Genomic DNA, 18,598 nt, shown 5'->3' with positions numbered 1-18,598 from the left:
CAAGAAGGTGAAGGGTAGATTTGGAGGCAAAGCTCCCGATGGCCTTGAACCAGCTGGCTCCAGTTCCTGGCAGCTGAGGTGGAGCTAGGGGGACCCTAAGAGAGGCTGGGGAGTGGAGGACCAGCTCAGGGAGCTCTGGACTCCAGAGAGTGACGTACACACAGACAGCCAGAACAGACAAACACAAAGGGCTTAGGAGGAAGGGCAGGGCCAATGGGAGCCCCTTTCTCCTGTAGTGCAGCAGGTGGTTCCCCCAAACCCATCTTTCAGACAACAGAATTTAGCATTGGGGTAGGCGAGAAGTTTGGGGCTTCACTACCACCATTCCCATGGGGGAGCCCACAGGGTAATGAGAGCGCTCTTGGAGTGAGATGGGAGGACAATAAAGAATATGACATGAAATGGGAAGGGACAATGACAGGTGAGGGCCGAGGAATCCCCACTACACCTCCCACCCATGTATGGAGCAGCATGCAGAGATCACAGAAACTAGACCAGTGGGTGTTCATGAAGGTGACTGTGAGCACAACATGGAACACCACAACAGCAAGCCAGGAAATGGATGGAAAGGTGAAGTGTGTATAAGCCATGGACCAATGAATGACTGAGCTGCCCATGGGATGAGGGAGGAGAGGAAGTGTGAGACATGTGAAACAGGAGGGAGGGTGCAGAAGACTGGCCGTACGTGGGCATGGCCTGTGAGGGTGGAGGTGAGTGTGCAAGGCTTCCATGTGAGTGTGCAAGCATGGGAAGTGAGGACCAGAAGCCACCAATACGTGAGGCCCCCACCTATAGGAGTGTGAGCAGGTAGAAGTGCCTGTGAGGCTGGGGAGTGTCCCAGGGGTGGTGTGCAAGGGTAGAGCCAGGAGCACCTGTGGTCCCTGCTCCCCACAGCTGCCCCACCCTCCTTGGGGTGGGGGCTATGATAGCCCCTTGGCCTCCTGCTTGGCGGCACCCCAGCATTGAGGGGCATCACAGATTCACCAGGGGAATCCTGAGAGGAAGAGGGAAAGGGCACAGTCAGGGACCAAGGGGTAGGTCAAAATCAAATGAGGGTCCAAGGCAAAGAGGGCAGAATGGGAGTTAAGGGCATTGTGAGAACAGGACACAGATCAAGAGAAAGTAGGGAAGGAAGAACAGTCCCCCAGATAGGAGCTGGTCCCTCCCCTGGGAACCAGGCTGGGAAGGAGAGTCAGGGGCTGTGGGAGGGCTAGGCCTGCTTCCCCCACCCCAGGGAACACCCCACCATAGCTCAGGAGAGCTGATTTGCCTTCCCACCCTTCCCTCCCACCCCATTGACCCTGCCCTCACCGGTTCAACTGGAAGGCTGGAGCCCCCTTAGGCTGGGGCATCCCAGGTCGGGGTCCCCCTCGGGGTTCCTCTTGGTCAGGGGTAGGGGTGGGTGAATCCCCGAAGGCCCCCAGCACAGTGACTCCAGCTGGGGACAGGTCTGTCAGCGGCTGTTGGCTTTCTTCCTGCCTCAGGGCACCTTGCTGCCCTGAAGGCCTGCGTCGCTTCTGGCTTCGGTCCCAGCTGGGGGGACAAGAGGTAAAAGGTTCTCTCATACAGAGGCACCCCCCTGTAATGCTGACCTGCAGCCCTGGTCACCCCCAGGCATTCCCTGTATCCCCCAGCAGAGAAACCTGGCTTTCAACAGTCCCTGTATGCAATCTTCTGGGACTGTGTGCCCATAAAACCACCTTCCCTATCCACAGGGGGCTTGGGAGTCCAGTGCTTTCAGAGCCATTCTCCAAACAGCCTAATCCAGATCCACAGAATCAGTACCCTCTCCCTACCAACACACAAGGGCTCCGAAATCCACCCGTCTCCCACACACCCAGAAGAGCCATTTCCCTCCCCTGCAGGCGCCTGACAGGTTTCGTTCTAGTTCAAAGTCAGCTAACGGACCTGGAGACCTAAATCTAATGATTCTCCCAGTAAAGTGTGAAGGACTGGAGTGACCCATTATTTAATGTGTGCAAAGAAAAAGTGCCAGGTTTTCTCCCTCTTCTCCAGGCATCTCAAAGATTGGGTCAGTTTTTTGTGTGGGAGGAAGTAGGGACAAAGGATTCCTACCAAAGCCCCCAACACTAAACTCATTATCATTGCGTCAATTCCAATTCCTTGACCCCATAGGATGGAGTAGAACTGCCCCATAGTGTTTCCAAGGTTGTAATCTTAATGGAAGCAGGCAGTCACATCTTTCCTCCATGGAGTAGCTAGTAGGTTTGACATGCTGACCTTTCAGTTAGCGGCCAAAAAAGTTTTAACCACTGTACCGGTAAAGCTCCCTTCAAAGCCTCTTATGTATATAAATAATTCCCCATCTCTTCCATTGTCCTTGTACCTCGCTGAGAGAAGGAATCTGCCCTCATTTCACACTGCCTGCTCCTTCCAAATACTTAGGCTCTTTTCCCAAGGTCTTGTCTTAATCCATAAATTCCTACCCTGCTACCTTCAGCAAAGTTGCTGCCCCAACTTCCTCCTTCCAGTCCAGACTGTCAAACATTTACTCCCTATCTACCAGCTTCCCCAGAGCTTACCAGAACTTGAAGATGATGCCGGTGGCCACAAGAACAATGACGATGGAGATGGTAATTGTGACATAGAGCTGGGGATCCACACCTGGTGAGGGGGAAAGTTTTAGGGGGAGACCTGAGGTGGTAGGAGCCAGAAAAGGGTAAAGTGGGGCTCAGAATACCAGAGTAATCCTGCCATTTGACTCTGCACTGTCCAACTCTGCTTCTCTGGCTACCCATTTCATTCTTACCATCAGCTTTCTACTGAGCGTTCGTTTCTTTTCCTTCCAAATCATCCTCTTCTACTTTCCAAGATATTTCACCAAATCTTACATGTATATTTGATGAGGGGAATCTATCTCTCAACAGAATCTACAAGTGGAGATGTCCGTTTCTGCCCTGACCCCACCCCAAACCACTGGCCCTGTCCCTCCATCATCCCTTCCTAAACTGAGACTTCACCCTGGTGTTGTTGTTGTTAAGTGTTGTTGAGTTAGTTCTGACCCACAGCAACCCTGTATAGGGTTTCCAAGGAGTGGCTTGTGAGCATGAACCACCGACCTTGCAGTTCAAATGGCTTTGCAGTCTGGCTCATTAACCCACAGTGCCATACCAGGACTTCTTCACCCTAGTAGCCCCCTTCATTAGTGGTGTTCCTCTGCGTCGAATACACCTACTCTTTTCTCAAGGCCAACTCAAATGTCAATTCCTTGAAGGTTTTCTAATCTCCAGACAGAAGTAATCACTCCCTTTTCTCTTTTCCTAAAGACATTGGGCATGTCTCTCTATTAAAGCATTAATAACATCAGTCATTCTGAATGCTTTCACATCTGTCTTCTCCAATGGACCTGAACTCCTGAAGACTCATATGACATCTTCTTCATCTCTGCAATCTGTGCCCAGCATAGTGCTTGGTGTATTTGTTGAAGGGGCTAACAGACAGGTCTCTTATTTCTGCTCCTTAGATTTTTAAGCCAGCTTTCCCATCCCTCATATCCCTACCAGCCTTTCCTACTCACCTTCCCCATGGCCCGCAAACATGAATGGCCGCAGGGTAGCAGGTGCTTCTCCAAGGATGAGCCCATCTCCATCACCCCGCATGGAGTCTGAGTTGGGATGGGGGGTAGCCAGCCCATGGGGGGCTGCAAAGCCATAGTCCAGGGGCAGAAATCCAGGATTGGCAGAGTTGGGGTCTCCTCCATCCTCTCGAGACACTGTGGGGCCCCACACGATAGCCCAGGGGTACTGGGAAGAGGGTGGTCCCTCCTCAAAGCCTGATGGGGTGGCAGGGGACGCAGTGCCTGGTAGGACTTGCCGACGTGATCTTGGGACCCGAGGGGATCGGCTTGGTGGGGGTGCCCGCTCCCATACACATACGTGGCGTGGGGCTGAGGGACCTCCCCGGGCACATGGGGGGCGGGCTGGGGCTGGTGGGGTTCGAGGAGAGGAGGAGCCCTGGGCAGGTAGCAGGAGGGGCAGCAACAGCAGTGGCCAGAGAGGGAGGAGGTGGGACAGCAGTAGTGCAGGCCTGCAAGAAGGGAGAAAGTGAGTGAGACACAGGCCCCACTGGGTCTACATGTGAGGAGGATATCAGAGGTCTGTCCTGCCAGGGTCTTCCCTGCAGTTTTCTATGCAAAAGCTGGTGGGCCTTGGGCAGATTCTGGCCTCATTTCCTATATCCCTAGGGTCCAGCCCCCAGGGTGAAAGGGCCAAGAACCTAGGGAAAGTAGTCTCCATGCTTCCCTCTGCTATGCCAAACTTACCACATCCTGGATTCCACGTCTGAGGTCTTATTCAGCTGTGACTCAGATTTTCAGTTTTTACTGGGGGGGAAAATAGGGATAGTCACACCCCAACCCTGCCCCCCAGCTCATTCATTCACTAATTCTGTGTCCCCTCCCAGACTGCCCAGCTGTCAGCTGGGCCACTGCCATCCAGGAACCACTGTTGTTTAGCATCCTTTTGAGGAATAAACTCCCAGAGTGATTCCCCGGACCAGTCCCCAGCCCCTAGCTACAATTTCCCAGGTCCCTGTTTACCTCCCCACCCCAGGAGCTATTCTCCCTTCTCCAGCTTCCTTCCTTCTCACTTCCTCTGCCTGCAGCTCCAAGCTTTTCTTAGATCTTAATTTAGAGTCAAGAACCTTGTGATTCCTTGAGCACCTACCACTAGGGAGGGAGCCTAAGGGTTGGGGGAGGGGAGGGGAAGTCAATCAGTGTGTGTGTATGTGAGAGAGAGAGAGAAATGGGGGACAGCTTGCCCATCCAACTTAAAGTCCAAGTCATTTCTCTTATGGTTAGCCTCAGGAGCCTGTTTCTTCCAGGAGAAGGGGAGGAGGAGATGGAGGTATGGGAGAAAAGAGACAGAGACAGTGAGTGGTGTGGGTGGGAGAAAAACTACAGAATGTTTAATCATTCAAATGCATAGATGCCCTCTAAAGGGAGGTAGAATTGGAAAAAAGGTCACTGCACAAATGTAGCACTCCTGAGCAAAGCGTCCTGGGACAATTGGAATCATTGTTTTTGAAAGAGAAAGAATATACTCTCAGAACCTAGGTGGACTCAGTGAGGGCAGGCGCCCTGAGTGAGTGAAGCTATGACACCCTATGTTCCCTGGATTCTGGGTCTAAATCTGCACAATGAGTACTCTCTGAATAGCAGAGACATATATGGGAACGACTGGAAAGATGGAAATTGGGAGTGGGCAATGGGAAGAGATGCCAAGGGTTGCAAGAGAGGTGAAAGATGCAGAAAAAGAGCTCATAAAGTAGAGGTGGTGTTGGCAAGTCAGCTCTGGTGGAGAGTGGACTGGAAAAGTAAGGAGAGAAGGGGGTCCAGAAGAAGAGGATGCTGAAGGCAGAAAAGGATGAGAGATAAAGTCAGGGAGGAAATACAGGGTGAAGAGGTCACAGAGCAGAGGAAGGAGAGGAAAAGTGGCAGGAGAAGAAGGAAGGAAGGGTCCAGGCCAAGTTGAGAAGTGGAGAGAGTGGAAACATAAGAAAGAATAGAGGGCAGAGAAGGCCAAGGATGAGGAAAATAGAAAAGAAAAGAACATAAGAATGGAGAAAAAAATGAACCGCGAAAAGGAATTGGGGGTGGGGGGGACAGAAAACAGGAACAACAAAGATGGAGGAGTTGGAAATTGTTTCTTCCCATTTAAAGGGCTATGGTGATATGGCAGGAGAGGGCTAGGTGGAAAGATAGGACAGGGAGGAAAAGAGACTGAAGCTAGAGGGAGGAGTGAACCAGTGAAGCATAGAAGAGCTGTCGAGGGCATCAATGTCCAGCTGACTCCAAGACTCACTTGCCCCTCCGCCTCGTGTGCACATACACACACTCACACGCACACCCAGCTACGAATGTCAACTCCAGCCTGGACCCCCGCACCCTCTTCAGCCACCCCCTCCAGGAAGCCCGCAGTCCCCAGGTTGGCGTGCCACCCCCACCTTCTCGCTTCTCACCGACCTGTTGTGCGCAGGAGACGAGCCTGGGGTATGGGGAGGGAACCTCGGAGTGGGGGAACTGGGCCCCATTTCCAGCGTGGCCCCCGCCCCACCGTTCCCATAGGCCCGAAAAGAGATGGAAAGCGATGAGAGAGAGTGTGTGGGGGAGAACAAGGAGCAGGAGGTCTGCAAAGGGACACCAAGGGAGGGAGTGCCGAGATCAGAAAGCGGGCCGGAGGCAGGAGGATGCATCGACTGAATCGCTGGCTGAGCCGAAGGCTGGATGGAGATAACCGTGGGGGACAGTGACCGCTGCACCAGCGAGAGCAGAATGGAGTCGGGACCGGTCAGGAGGGATAGAGACCACCTCGGGGAAAGAGCCCTAGGGACTGGAGACTAGAAACAGGATGAGGGTGTACGGCCCGGAGCGGCAGGAGGCGAAGGGTTCGAAGTGGGAAAGGGTAGGGCCGAGTTCCTACGGGTGGGGGCGTGGGGGCTTCTTGCACTCACCTGCATGCCTGGCGCGGCGGCTCGGCGGCTGCGGGCTCTCTGGGCTGAGCGGGGCTGGGGGATTGCGGGAGCGTTGGGGGTGCGAGGCATGGTCTGGGGGTCTGGCCGGTAGCAGAGCACTGGTGCGGGTTGGGGGCGGGCGCCCGGGGCGCGGGGCGGCGGCGACGAGAGATGCTCGGCTCGGCTCGGCTCGGCTCGGCTCGGGCTGCGCTCGGCTCCGCTGGGCTCGGCGCGGAGGCTCGGACTGCTCGGTCTCCGCCTCTCCCCCTCCCGCCTTCAGGCCATGCACGGTTTAACCCTCCTGCTGCCGTGCGCTGCAGGAGCCGCGCCTAGCTCTTTTCCCGGCGGGGGGTTAAAGTGGGGAGCTGGAGACCATGATGTTCCCCGGGTTCTGATGGCGGGCTTCCCCACCTCCTTCACCCAACTCTATGGACACTCCTAGTTGCCCCATTCAGTTCCTGAGATTTTGAGTCACTCAACACTCTGGGTCCCCAATTCTGTTTCATACCCTTCCTATCCTAGAGTGCCCAAGATCAAGGCCCAGGGGCGGAAGATGCCACACCATTTTTGGATCACCCCAACAATTTGATTCACGATCTCATTCTGACCCCATTCTCCCTGAAACCAAATCAAACCCAAACCCATTGCCGTCCAGTTGATTCCGACTCATAGAGACCCTATAGGACAGACAGAATAAGACCATAGGGGTTTTCTCTGAAGCAACCCAAATTACCTTTAAAAGAAGTAAATCAAGTTGCTTATCACTGGATTGTTCTAGTTGCTCATCTTCATTGTGACTGACATGACTTCAGCTCTGATCTCATCTACCACGTGCTAGGTTCCAGTTACAGGTGCACCTTGTTTTGTGTTCTTAGAATTTAGGCAAGCTTAACCTGCCTCAGAATCCACTCGACGGCACTTAACAACAACAACAACCTGCCTCAGGAGTCTTGGTGTGGTGCTGTGGGTTAATGCACTTGACTGCAAGGTCAGGTTGAACACAATGTCGGTGGTTCAAGTTCCCCAGCCGCTCCTAGGAAACCCAATACAGGGTCACTATGAGTCAAAACTAACTCAACGGTTACTTAACAACAACAACCTGCCTCAGGGGAGTTCTTGTGTGGCTATGTAGCCTAAGCACAGGGCTTCTAACCACACGGTCAGTGGTTCAAACTCACCAACAGCTCCTTGAAAACTCTATACAGGGTCACTATGAGTTAGAACTGACTAGATAGCACTTAACACGCCTAAGGAGTCATGATGTGCTGTTGTAAGATAAAACACTGGACTACAAGATTGGTTTAAACCACAGGGTCAAGTCATACCCACTAGCCACTCCTATGAAAACTTATACAAGGTCACTATGAGTTAGAACCAACTTGATGGCACTTAACAACAATCTGCTTCAGGGAGCCCTGGTGGTAATGTAGGATAAGTACTGACACTTCAAACCTACTAGCTGTCGCTCAAAGAGAGAAAGATGAGGCTGTCTACACCTATAAAGATTTACAGCCTCAGAAACCCTGTGCAGGGTCACTATAAATGAGAATTGCCTCAGGGCCTTGCGATTTGTTCACTCTTTTCTCTCAAGTCCGACTCTGGGAGGCTTTCCTACTTCTCTATAAAAAGCTAAAGGGGTCTAAGTGGCACAGTGGTTAAAGCGCTTGGCTTCCAAGGATGTAGCAGTCAGCTTCCATAAAGATTCCAGCCTTGGAAACCCTCTAGGCAGTTTTCTGCCCTACCCGGTCACTATGAGTCAGAATGGATTTGATGACAATGTGTTTGTTTGGGGTTTTCTATCAAAAGTAGACTTTCCTGCCCCAACTCCCATCCCATTCTTGTCTCTCACATTAACCCTGTTTTAGTTTCCTCCTTGCATTTCTGGGACATCACATTCTCATAGTTTCCTTCCAACCGCACCGGTTCCCTTTTAGTTCTCCTGTGCTCAACCTGTGAGTCCTTGGCTCTTCTCTCTTTCCACATTCTCTTTCTTATGATCTCATCCAGTCCCAGGACTTAAATACTATGCAAATGTCAGTGAGGCCTAAATTTATATCTAGATCTCCAAACTCATTTATCCAACAGCATACTTGACATCTCCACTTGGATGTCATGCAAAGCTAATATGGCTCAGAAGTTTTGAATTCTCCCACCCACAATCCATTTCTCTTCCAAGGTTTCCCATTTCAGGACATGGCAGCTTCTAATTGTTCCGGGTAAAAACCTAGTGTCTTAGTTATACGGTGCTGCTGTAACAAATAGCACAAATAGATGGTTACACAAATAGAAATTTATTATCATAATTTAGGAGACTAGAATTTTGAATTCAGAGCCCTGGCTCTGGGGAAAGATCCTTGTCTCCTTTCAGCATCTGTGACCCATCATTCCTTGGAAAGCCCCATGTGTCTTGGCATCAATCTTTTCATGGATCCAGGACCTTCACAGTGCAGAGACTCCAGGTCCAAAGGACACATACTCCACTCCCGGTTCTTCTTTCTTGGTGGCAGTAGGTTTCCTTTCTCTGTTCACTTCTCTCTCCTTTTATCTCTGTAAAATAAAAAATGTTGCAGGCCATACTCCTGAGAGAACTTCCTTTTAATTGATCTGCTTATAGCAGATTTCATTATGGAATTGATTACATTATATTAAATCTTGTCATGGGAAATTGTTGTTTTCAAGTGCCGTTGAGTTGGTTCCGACTCATATCAACCCTGTATAGTGTTTCTGAAGAGCTATTGGTGGGTTTACACTACTGACTTTTTGGTTAGCAGTCCAGTGATTATCCTACAGTGTCACACCAGGATTCCTCATGGGGAACTGTTGTTGATGGTAAGTGTTGTCATAGTGATCTTGTAGAGAGTTTCCAAGGAGCAGCTGGTGGGTTTGAACCGCTGATCTTGCAGTTAGCAGTCCAGTGCTTATTCTACAGCACCACACCAGGACTCCATAGGGGATTCCTGTTGTTAATTTTAAGTGCTGTTGAGTCTGTTCTGACTAATAGTGGCTGGTGAGTTTGAGCCAGCAACCTTGAGGTTGAGTGCTTATCCAACAGCCCCACACCAGGACTCTTACTACATTTTAACTCCCAAACCACTGAGAATCCTGACCCAGTCAAGCTGACACAACACCTTAACTATCACACTTAGGAAACATCCTTCCTCCTTTTCCTTTTACTCACTGGCGACCTCCCGGTATTTAATCAGCAAATCCTTTGGTCTCTGCCTCCAAAATATCTTGAATCCATCTACTTCTCTTCATTTATATTGTTATTCCCTTGATTCATGCCATCATCTCTCATCTGGAATATTGCAATAGCTTTTTAAACTGGTTCTTTGCTTCTGCTCTTGCCCTTTAGAAGATAGTCTTCACAATATCCAGTGATATTTTAAAAACCTAAATCACATCATGCTCGCCTCTGCTTAAATTTTTTTCAGTGGCTTCTCAATGCATTTGGAATAAATCTGAACTCCTTGTAATGAGAGGCTCCCCAATTAGTACTCCATCTCATAACCAATGTTCCTGACAGGACTTCTTGCCATTGGTGATGACCCTGTGTTTCAGAATAGAACTGCCTTCCATAGTGTTGTGGTTTTTTCTTGTTCTATTACAAACTAGAAAGGTTTCAAATGGTAGCGCTTCTACTGGTCTTTCAATTCCTTCAGTCTTCTGATGGCAGACTTTACTGTAACTGCAGGGGGGCGGGGGGTGTAGGTCCAGGCACCACCAGCCATTGTTTTCATGCAGGAACCACAGTGCCAGATTCCCACAGTTTGTCTTGTCTCTTCATCTTGGTTTTGCTGTGGAAGCAGCAAGTGTACCTGGAATGTTAGCTGATTTCAATGTTCTTTACCGTTTTCCTTAGGGAGGAACCATAACGAGTCCCATATTTACCAACGATTCTAACCTTCTTGGTGCCCAAACCAGAAGAGCACTGGCTGTGACCTTTTGGAAGCAGATCCCAGGTCTTTCTTCTGGAATAAACTGGAACTGCCCACCTTTCAGTTAGTAGCCCAGCATTTAATCATTTGTTCCACCTGTGGCTCCTTGCTGTTCTAGAACATACAAAATCATTGTTTTAGCAGCCTTGTCCTTTCAATGACTTCCTCTTCTTGGAATGCATTACTTCTTCCTTCCATCTTCACTTTCAGTTGACTCCTTCTGTCTTTGAAATCTCTGGTCAGAATCTAGAGCAGATCCCACTTTATTTCATCAATTTGCTTGCCTTTCCAACTCTTCACTCTCTGAAATGCTCACCCTCCTCACCCCCACATACACCAGAGAGCAAAGATCTTATGTTTCTTGTTCACCCTGTATCCCAACTCCTATCACAGTGTCTGGCACATAGTAGATGCTCAATATTTATTTGCTTAGTGAGCTTCTCCTGGGACCACTGCCCATTCTGAACTCTTATCATTCCCTCTAACACTCTCCATTTGCCTTTCCTCTCAATATGCCTGCTCTCCCTGATCTCTGCCCTGTGCTGAATGATTCAGGCTGAGTGTTGGCTCACACCCACGCCCCTCCAGACTCCTGTCCTCCATCTGCTAAGTTATTACTATCATTAGCCCAGTAGTCCCACCTCTCGGAAGGAAGCCTGCTGTTCTGACCAGCATCTGCAGCAGCTGCCCTCCTGCCAGTATGCCCCTGACAGCCTTTCATTCTGAGGTCAGAACCACAGCAGTCAACGAAATGCAGTGCATATTGGATGTGAACCGGGCCACTGGAGATTTGATGTGCAAGTTACGCCATATCCTGGGGCACAGTGAGCCCCAGTGCATCCTAAGGATACATTCTAAGTGGGCTCATTGAGTGATGAGTATGGATCAAATCTGTCTAGTGAATACTCATTACCAGAGTTAAGCGCCATTTATACTGAGGACTTTGGAGTATTATCAATTATGTCTATTATTCTTGACACCCTCCCTTTTTTTCCCCCCAACAAGTACTTTTTGAATAACTACTATATGCTGGGCACTGTGCTGTGGGCAGGAGTTCCTGGGTGATACAGTTACAGCACTTGACTGCTAATCAAAAAGTTGGAGGTTCAAATCCACTCCGAAGTGCCTCAGAAAAAAGACCTGGCTTTCTACTTCTGAAAAACTGGTCATTGACAACCCTGTGATGCACAATCCTATTCTGACACACATGTGGTCACCGTGAATCAGAAGCAATTTGACTGCAACTGGTTGTACCAAGGGCTGGGATACAGTGGAGAACAAGAACAAAAGCCTCACTCCCTTCTTAAAACTTACAATCTAGTGAGGGAGACAGTGTTATACAGAGTGATAAATGTGTCTTCAGCAGAATTTATGGAACTTCCCATACCCATAGTCTCTATAAATTCTTCACCTGTGTCTGTCCCTGCTGGTCTCTTTATCACTATCTCCACACTTGTTTAAGGTTCCTGTTATTTGTCTACATAAATTCTGTCCTCAAGTACCCAACATCCTCCTTCTGAAGTCTTCTTGCTCTCAGTGGATACTCGTTTACTATTTATCTGAGAAAAAAGAGTCAAAGGAGAGCTGCTCCACTCCCATCCCTGTCTCCTAGACTCAGGGTTCCTCCTGTGCACTGGATCCTAGCTGCCTTCACCCATCTAAAGTCATCACTCCAGCGATTGTCCTTTCCTCTCTTGCAGCATTATTTTCCTGTTCTGTGCTTGATTATTCCCAGAAGCATGCAAACATGCTGTGATTTCTCCCAGTGGAAAACAAACAGACCTTAGCTGCCTATACCCCTCCAGTGTCTGCCCTTCTCTGCTTTCCTTTCCAACAGTGCTTCTCAGAATATGGTCTCTAGTCATCATCTCCCCAACTTTTTCTCCTTCCATTTCCTCTCATTCTGTTTAATCATCTTAGCTTAAAACAATTTAATTTTTGTAATGCACTATTTTGAACAGATAATACATACACATGTTCAAGAAATATTTTAAGACATAAAAAGGTATATGATAAAAATTCTCATTCTCATCTTCGTCCACCATCCTTTCAGGTCTTATCTCTGCTTTCTATGTATTCTTCCAGTTTCTTTTTGTATATGCAATGAAACTTGTAAGAGCCAGAACTTGACTAGACTACCTTGCTTTTTCCAGGTCTCACAAGTTTTTCTCCTTTGACAGTCTTGCCATTTTTCTATGACTTGTTTTAGTGGAAAATATTTTAGTTTTCCTTCGCTGATAGGTTTCCACCTTATATAAGTACAGGTTCTGACTTTCACAGGTTTTTCCTATACAAGCAAATAATCAAAAGCCAACCCCATTGCCATCAAGTCAATACTGACTCATAGAAGGCCTATAGGACAGAGTAGATTTGCCCCATTGGGTTTCCAAGACTGTAAATCTTTATGAAAGAAAACTGCCATAAAACCCAAACAGCCTTTTGATTAGCAGCTCAGTGCTTTAACAACTGTGCCACCAGGGATCCTGTATAAGCAAATGTTTTTGTTAAGCGCAGTCAAGTTGGTTCTGACTCAACGTGACCCTGTAGGCTTTCCAAGGAGTGAGTGGTGGATTTGAACTGCCAACCTTGTGGTTCAAACTGACCTTGCAGTCCAACACATTAACTTGCTGCATCATACCAGGACTCCACTGTATCCACTAGGGCTCCCTTAACCACGAATAATCTTTTCTTTCTATGCTGGCTTATTTCATGGAAGTGATTTGTCCTTTTGTGACTGACTTATTTCACTCAGTATGATGCTTTCGTCATGTTGTAACAATGTTGTACCATGCATTAGGGCTTCATTTTTCTTCTATGACTGAGTAGTATTCCATTGTGTGCCTGTAGCACATTTTGTTTACTCATCCATCTATTGATCCACTTTATCTGTCTTTTAAGACTCTAAACTCTCCTGATTTTTTTCTTAACCACACTAGTTGCTCCTTTTCAGTCTCCTTTACTATTTCTTCCCCATCCCCCTGGCTGATACATCATGGATTTCTTGTCTCTATCTATGGTCACTCCCTATCTCTGGTTTTTAAATACTATTTCTTCTGATGGCTCCACAAATGGTATCTCCCAGACTTGTCTATCCAACTGCAAAGCTGTCTCTCCCTCAGTGTTTCGTCTCTTAATAAGTGGCATCTCCATTCTTACAGTTGCTCAGAAAAAAAGCCTCGGAGTCATTATTACTAATAGCATTTTTAGCATCTACTGTGAGTCAGAACCGACTAGATAGCACATAGCAACAACAGTAATAACTGCTATACTCCCTGGGTTGTGCAAATGATTAACTCTCATTATTAATTACTGATAGGTTAATGGTTCAAGTCCACCCAGAGATCCTTCAGAAGAAAGGCCTGGCAATCTACTTAGAAAAAATCAGCCATTGGAAATGCTATGGAGCACAGTTCTATTCAGATACAAATGGTAGCGCCATGAGTAGGAATCAGCTCAATAGTAACTGTTTCTTATAATTAGCTAGTGTTTTCAATTGTTTGATTTGATTACCTTTAAATACGGGTAGTCCCTGGGATACAAATGTCTGATTTATGTACAAACTATAGTTACAAACCAGCCCTGTAAGCTTACTATATTAAAAATTCAAAAAGTACTTGAAAAAAATTCCATTAATTTTTAGTTCCATTTTTCCAAGAACTTTTTGATGCCCCCTCATGCAATGGTTCATAATTACAAATGGACACTCCTTTGCTATGCACATCAAAACATTATTTTTATCACAATATTATAAAAGAGCTTTTAGTGTTATAAAATAAATATAATGAACACCTGTGAATCCAACACACAGCTCTCTTCTTTATAGTGACTAAATCTTTCGACTTTTACCAACACACAATTCTAGAACAACTCTAGAACTTGTTAAGTGATGTCATAAGGTTCCAACCCATAGCAACCCTGTATAGGATTTCCAAGGAGCCACTGGTGAGTTTGAACTGCCAACCCTGAGGTTCAAACTGACCTTAAGGTCAAGTGCTTATTCTGCTGTGCTACATCAGGACTCTAGAACTAGAAAGGTACTAATAACTTCCATCTATATACTCATAAAGGAGCTCTGATAGCATAGTGGTTATGAATCTGGCTGCTAATCTCATGGTCAGCAGTTCGAAACTACCAGCTGTTCCATGGGAGAAAGATGAGGCTTTCTGCTCCCGTAAAGATTTACAGCCTCGGAAACCATGTACAGGGTTGCTATGAGTTGGAACCGACTCCACAGCACATAAGAACAACAACAAATATACTCATATTCCCCTCCCACCCACCTGCCTTCTCCTATAATCACTATGCTCCCAATTTGTGAAAAACTTTTTGTGAATTGAGCGAAGGTTTTCAGAGAAGATCATCAGTTTTATATTCAGCAAATCATATACTTTCCTCCATTTACAGTGATTGCAATTCCTTTTGTGTTATCAGTTAACAGTATTTACCTCTATTCACTTTAACTGTTGTATTCTTCTGAGTCTCCTGCTACCCTCATCATTCCAATGCTAACCTTCTTCTTGTTGTAACCTGCCCTGTCACCCATGTTAACCTGTGTCTACCCTCTAATAACCTGTGAATACTTTTCCCTCCCTCCTCACCCCTGAAATCATCATGGATTGTTTCTTTTATTAAGAAAAACTTATCCTAAATTTTTACAACATTGATCTCAAAAATATTTGTTCTCTTGTGATTGACTAATTTCATTTAGCCTAGAGGTCCTGGTGTGATACTGTGGGTTAATATGCTGACTGAAAAGTCAGTCTGAACCACAAAGTTGGCAGTTCAAGCTCACCAGGCACTCCTCAGAAACCCTATACAGGATCGCTGTGAGTCATTTCCAACTTGATGGCACTTAACAGCAACAACAATGTCATTCAGTTTCATCTTTGTTGTGAGGTGTCTTGCAGATTCACTGTTATTCTTCAACATTGTATGTACCAGAGTTTGTTTAACCATTCTTCTGTTGATGGGCATTTAGGCTGTCTCCTTTTTGATGTGTCTCCTGTGGACTGCATATTGAAGGTTCCTGTTGTCTTATCCATTCTGCTCTCTGTCTCTTGACTGGTGCATTTAATCCATTTTAGTTATTATTGATTAATTATTGATAGGTATGAATTGAACTGAAGGAATTCATGTTGTGGTGTTATAGGATAAGCACTGGACATTGAACCACAAGTTGAAACCCCCCAGCTGCTCCTTGGAAACCCTATACAAGGTCACTATGAGTCGGAACTTACCCAACGGGACACTTAACAGTGTTAACATGAATTGATGCTGTCATTTGCTGTGTGGTTTTTGTGTGTGTGTGCTGCTGCTGTTTTCTTTGTTCCACATAATTTTCTGTGCTGTGTTTATTTTGTTTGTGAGTTTTCTTTTCATTTTTACTTCTGTTGTGCTCATGTTTACTAAATCTTTTTGATTGTTTTTCTTTGATTTATTTTGATGTGCAGGTGTATTAATTTTCAGAGTAAATTACAAGCTAGCCTGTAATTTATTATTATTTTTTCCATTTAAAACTATTTTATCTTGAAATCTACTTGATTTGGTTGCCATTTGGAAGTTCTGTATCTATATTACTCCCTCTTTTTGCTTTGTAGTTGACTTCATTATAAATTCATATCTCTGCTTCCCTATGATCAGTTTTGTAGGTTTGTTTTACTTTAAATACTTCTATGTCTTGACTGAGTTCTAGATGGTGTTGTCATGAATGGTAATCTCACATTGTTGGTTCTCAGTCCAAAGAACATCCTTTAGCATTTTTTGTAAAGTTGGTCTGATCATTACAAATTTCCTTTCATTTCTGTTTATTAGAAAGCATCCTAATTTAATCATTGTATTTGGGGGACAACTTTGCTGGGTATATGACTCTTGGTTCGCAATTGTTTTCTTTCAGATTTTGTGTATGTCATCCCATCGTGTTCTTGCCTACATGGCTTCTGCTGGGAAACCAGAGTTTAGTCTTATTGGTTCTCCTTTGTAGGTAACTTTTTGTTTTCTGAGCTGCTCTCAGGATTCTTTCCCTGTCTTTTATTTTGGAAAGTTTGATTATGATATGTTTTAGTGATTTTCTTCTTGGATATATCCTGTTTGGAGTTCATTCAGCTTCTTGTATGCTGATCTCATCTTTCATGTTGTAAGGGAAGTTTTCTTCCAACAGCTTTTGGATAATTTTCTCTGTGTTTTTTATTGTCTCTTTGTGTTTTAGAATTCTAATCACCCACAAGTTGTTCCTCTTCATGGTGTCCTACATAACTCTTAGGCTTTATTCAGACTTTTTTCTAGATTGTTCTTTTAGTATACTAGTATTGAGAGATTTATCTTTAAGATCACTAATTTGGGTTTCTATTGCTTCAAATCTGTTCTTTACCCTTTCAATGTATTGTCCATTTCTGAAATATTAGAATTAATCTTCTGAATTTCTAAATGCATTATTTGTATTGTTCCAAAATTTGCACTTATTTTGTCTGCTTTTATCTTTTGTGTGTGTGTGTGTGTGTATAAATGATTTATTCATAGACAAGGCCTAAAGTCTTATTTCTTCGTGGACACACCCACAGTTCAGCCACGCCGGCCAGTGGTCTTGGTGTGCTGGCCTCGAACACGAAGGCCCCAGAAGTGACACAGCCCTCTGTGGGCCCGAATCTTCTTCAACTGTTCCAGATCTTCACGGAGCTTGTTGTCCAGACCATTGGCCATGACCTGGCTGTATTTGCCATCCTTCTGTCTGTTCAGGAACCTGTGAGGAATCTTGTATTGGCGTGGATTCTGCATAATGGTGATTATATGCTCCACCTCATCCTCAGTGAGCTCTCCTGCTCTCTTGCTTAGGTCAATGTCTGCTTTCCTCAACACCACATGAGTGTATCTTCACCCCACACCCTTAATGGCAGTGATGGCAAAGGCTATTTTCCACCACCCATCGATGTTAGTGTTGAATACTCACAAAATGTGCTGGGACTTCTCGGGGATCACTAGAGACATGGCGGCGACAACAATGGCGGCATGTAGGCCCCCGGTGGAAGAGTGTCTGCTTTTTTCTTATAGTGTTTTCCTTAATTCTTCTAAAGACTTTTCTGTGTTCTCCTTGCTTTCCTCAATCTTCCTGTCAATCATTTGAAGGTATATAAATATCATTCTTTAGAATTCTTCTTCAGTTAGTTCCATTACTTTTACTTCCTTATATGACTGTAACAGGCCATCAACGGCTAATGTGCAAATTGAGGCTGAAGCTCATGAGAGCCAAAATATGACCTTGAATATACTCCACCTGAATTTAGAGATGATTGGAAGAACAGATTTGATGCATTAGACATTAAAGACCGAAGACCAGAAGAGTTGTGGGATGACATCAAGAGGAGGAAAAACTAAAGGTCATTAAGAAGACAAAAAAGAAGGAAAAGGCCAAAATAGATGTTAAAAGAGACTCTGAAACTTGCTCTCCAGCATAAAAATGCTAAAGCAAATGGATGAAATGAAGAGGCAATAGAGCTGAATAGAAAATTTCAAAGGTCAGCTCAAGAAGACCAAGTCAAATATTATAATGAAATGTGCAAAGACAGAGTTAGAAAACCAAAAGGGAAGAACATGCTCAGCATTTTTCAAGCTGAGGGAAACTAAAAAAACAAAATTCAAGGCTTGACTTGAAATAGTGAAGGATTCTATGGCCAAAATCGAGTTCTGGTGTAGCACCGTGGGTTAATGCACTGGACTGCAAAGTCGGTTTGAACTGCAAGGTGGGTGGTTCAAGCTCATCATCTGCTCCTAGAAACCCCTATACAGGATAGCTGTGGGTCAGAACCAACTTGACAGCACTTAACAACAACAATGGGCAAAATATTGAATGATGCAGAAAGTATCAAAAGAAGATGGAAGGAATACAGTGTACCAAAAATAAATGGTTGATGTTCAACCATTTCAAGAGATAGCATATGATCAAGAGCCAATGATACTGAAGGAAGAAATCCAAGGTGCACTTAATGCATTGGCAAACAGCAGACAGCAAGGCACCAGGAATTGATGGAATAAACTGACGTGGCACTGGAGGCATCCACACTCATCTATGCCAAGAAATTTGGAAGACAGCTACCTGGCCAACTGATTGGAAAAGACCCATATTGTGCTCATTCCAAAGAGAGGTGACCCAACAGAATGTGGAAACCATCAGACAACATCATTAATATCTCACACAA

At 45.8% G+C, this 18,598-nt stretch overlaps 1 protein-coding gene and 1 pseudogene across 1 annotated transcript; both read right to left on the bottom strand.

The window, feature by feature from the left end:
- Positions 1-793: 793 nt before the first annotated feature.
- PIANP (PILR alpha associated neural protein) lies at positions 794-6,489 on the bottom strand. The gene is made up of 6 exons (XM_006862643.1): positions 6,472-6,489; positions 4,283-4,342; positions 3,539-4,047; positions 2,544-2,625; positions 1,312-1,533; positions 794-994 (listed from the first exon to the last, which is right to left on the bottom strand). Exons 2-6 carry the CDS (start codon positions 4,285-4,287, stop codon positions 973-975), a joined length of 840 nt encoding a protein of 279 aa, XP_006862705.1. The 5' UTR covers positions 4,288-4,342; positions 6,472-6,489; the 3' UTR covers positions 794-972.
- Positions 6,490-16,940: 10,451 nt separating this feature from the next.
- On the bottom strand, positions 16,941-17,390 carry LOC102822828 (annotated as a pseudogene).
- Between the last annotated feature and the right edge of the window lie 1,208 nt (positions 17,391-18,598).

This window comes from Chrysochloris asiatica, unplaced genomic scaffold (genome assembly GCF_000296735.1).
Source record: "Chrysochloris asiatica unplaced genomic scaffold, ChrAsi1.0 scaffold00050, whole genome shotgun sequence".
Classification (NCBI taxonomy): domain Eukaryota; kingdom Metazoa; phylum Chordata; class Mammalia; order Afrosoricida; family Chrysochloridae; genus Chrysochloris; species Chrysochloris asiatica.
Note: the sequence above shows the minus strand (reverse complement) of the source record. Positions and strands in the feature narration are given on the sequence as shown.

What these genes read in the sequence shown, in the direction of transcription:
- PIANP (XM_006862643.1), bottom strand. An exon ending in GGCATCATCTTCAAGTTCTG is followed by an intron (nt 1,534 to 2,543) that starts GTAAGCTCTGGG and finishes TTGTCCCCCCAG; the next exon opens with CTGGGACCGAAGCCAGAAGC. An exon ending in CCAGCCTTCCAGTTGAACCG is followed by an intron (nt 995 to 1,311) that starts GTGAGGGCAGGG and finishes TCTTCCTCTCAG; the next exon opens with GATTCCCCTGGTGAATCTGT.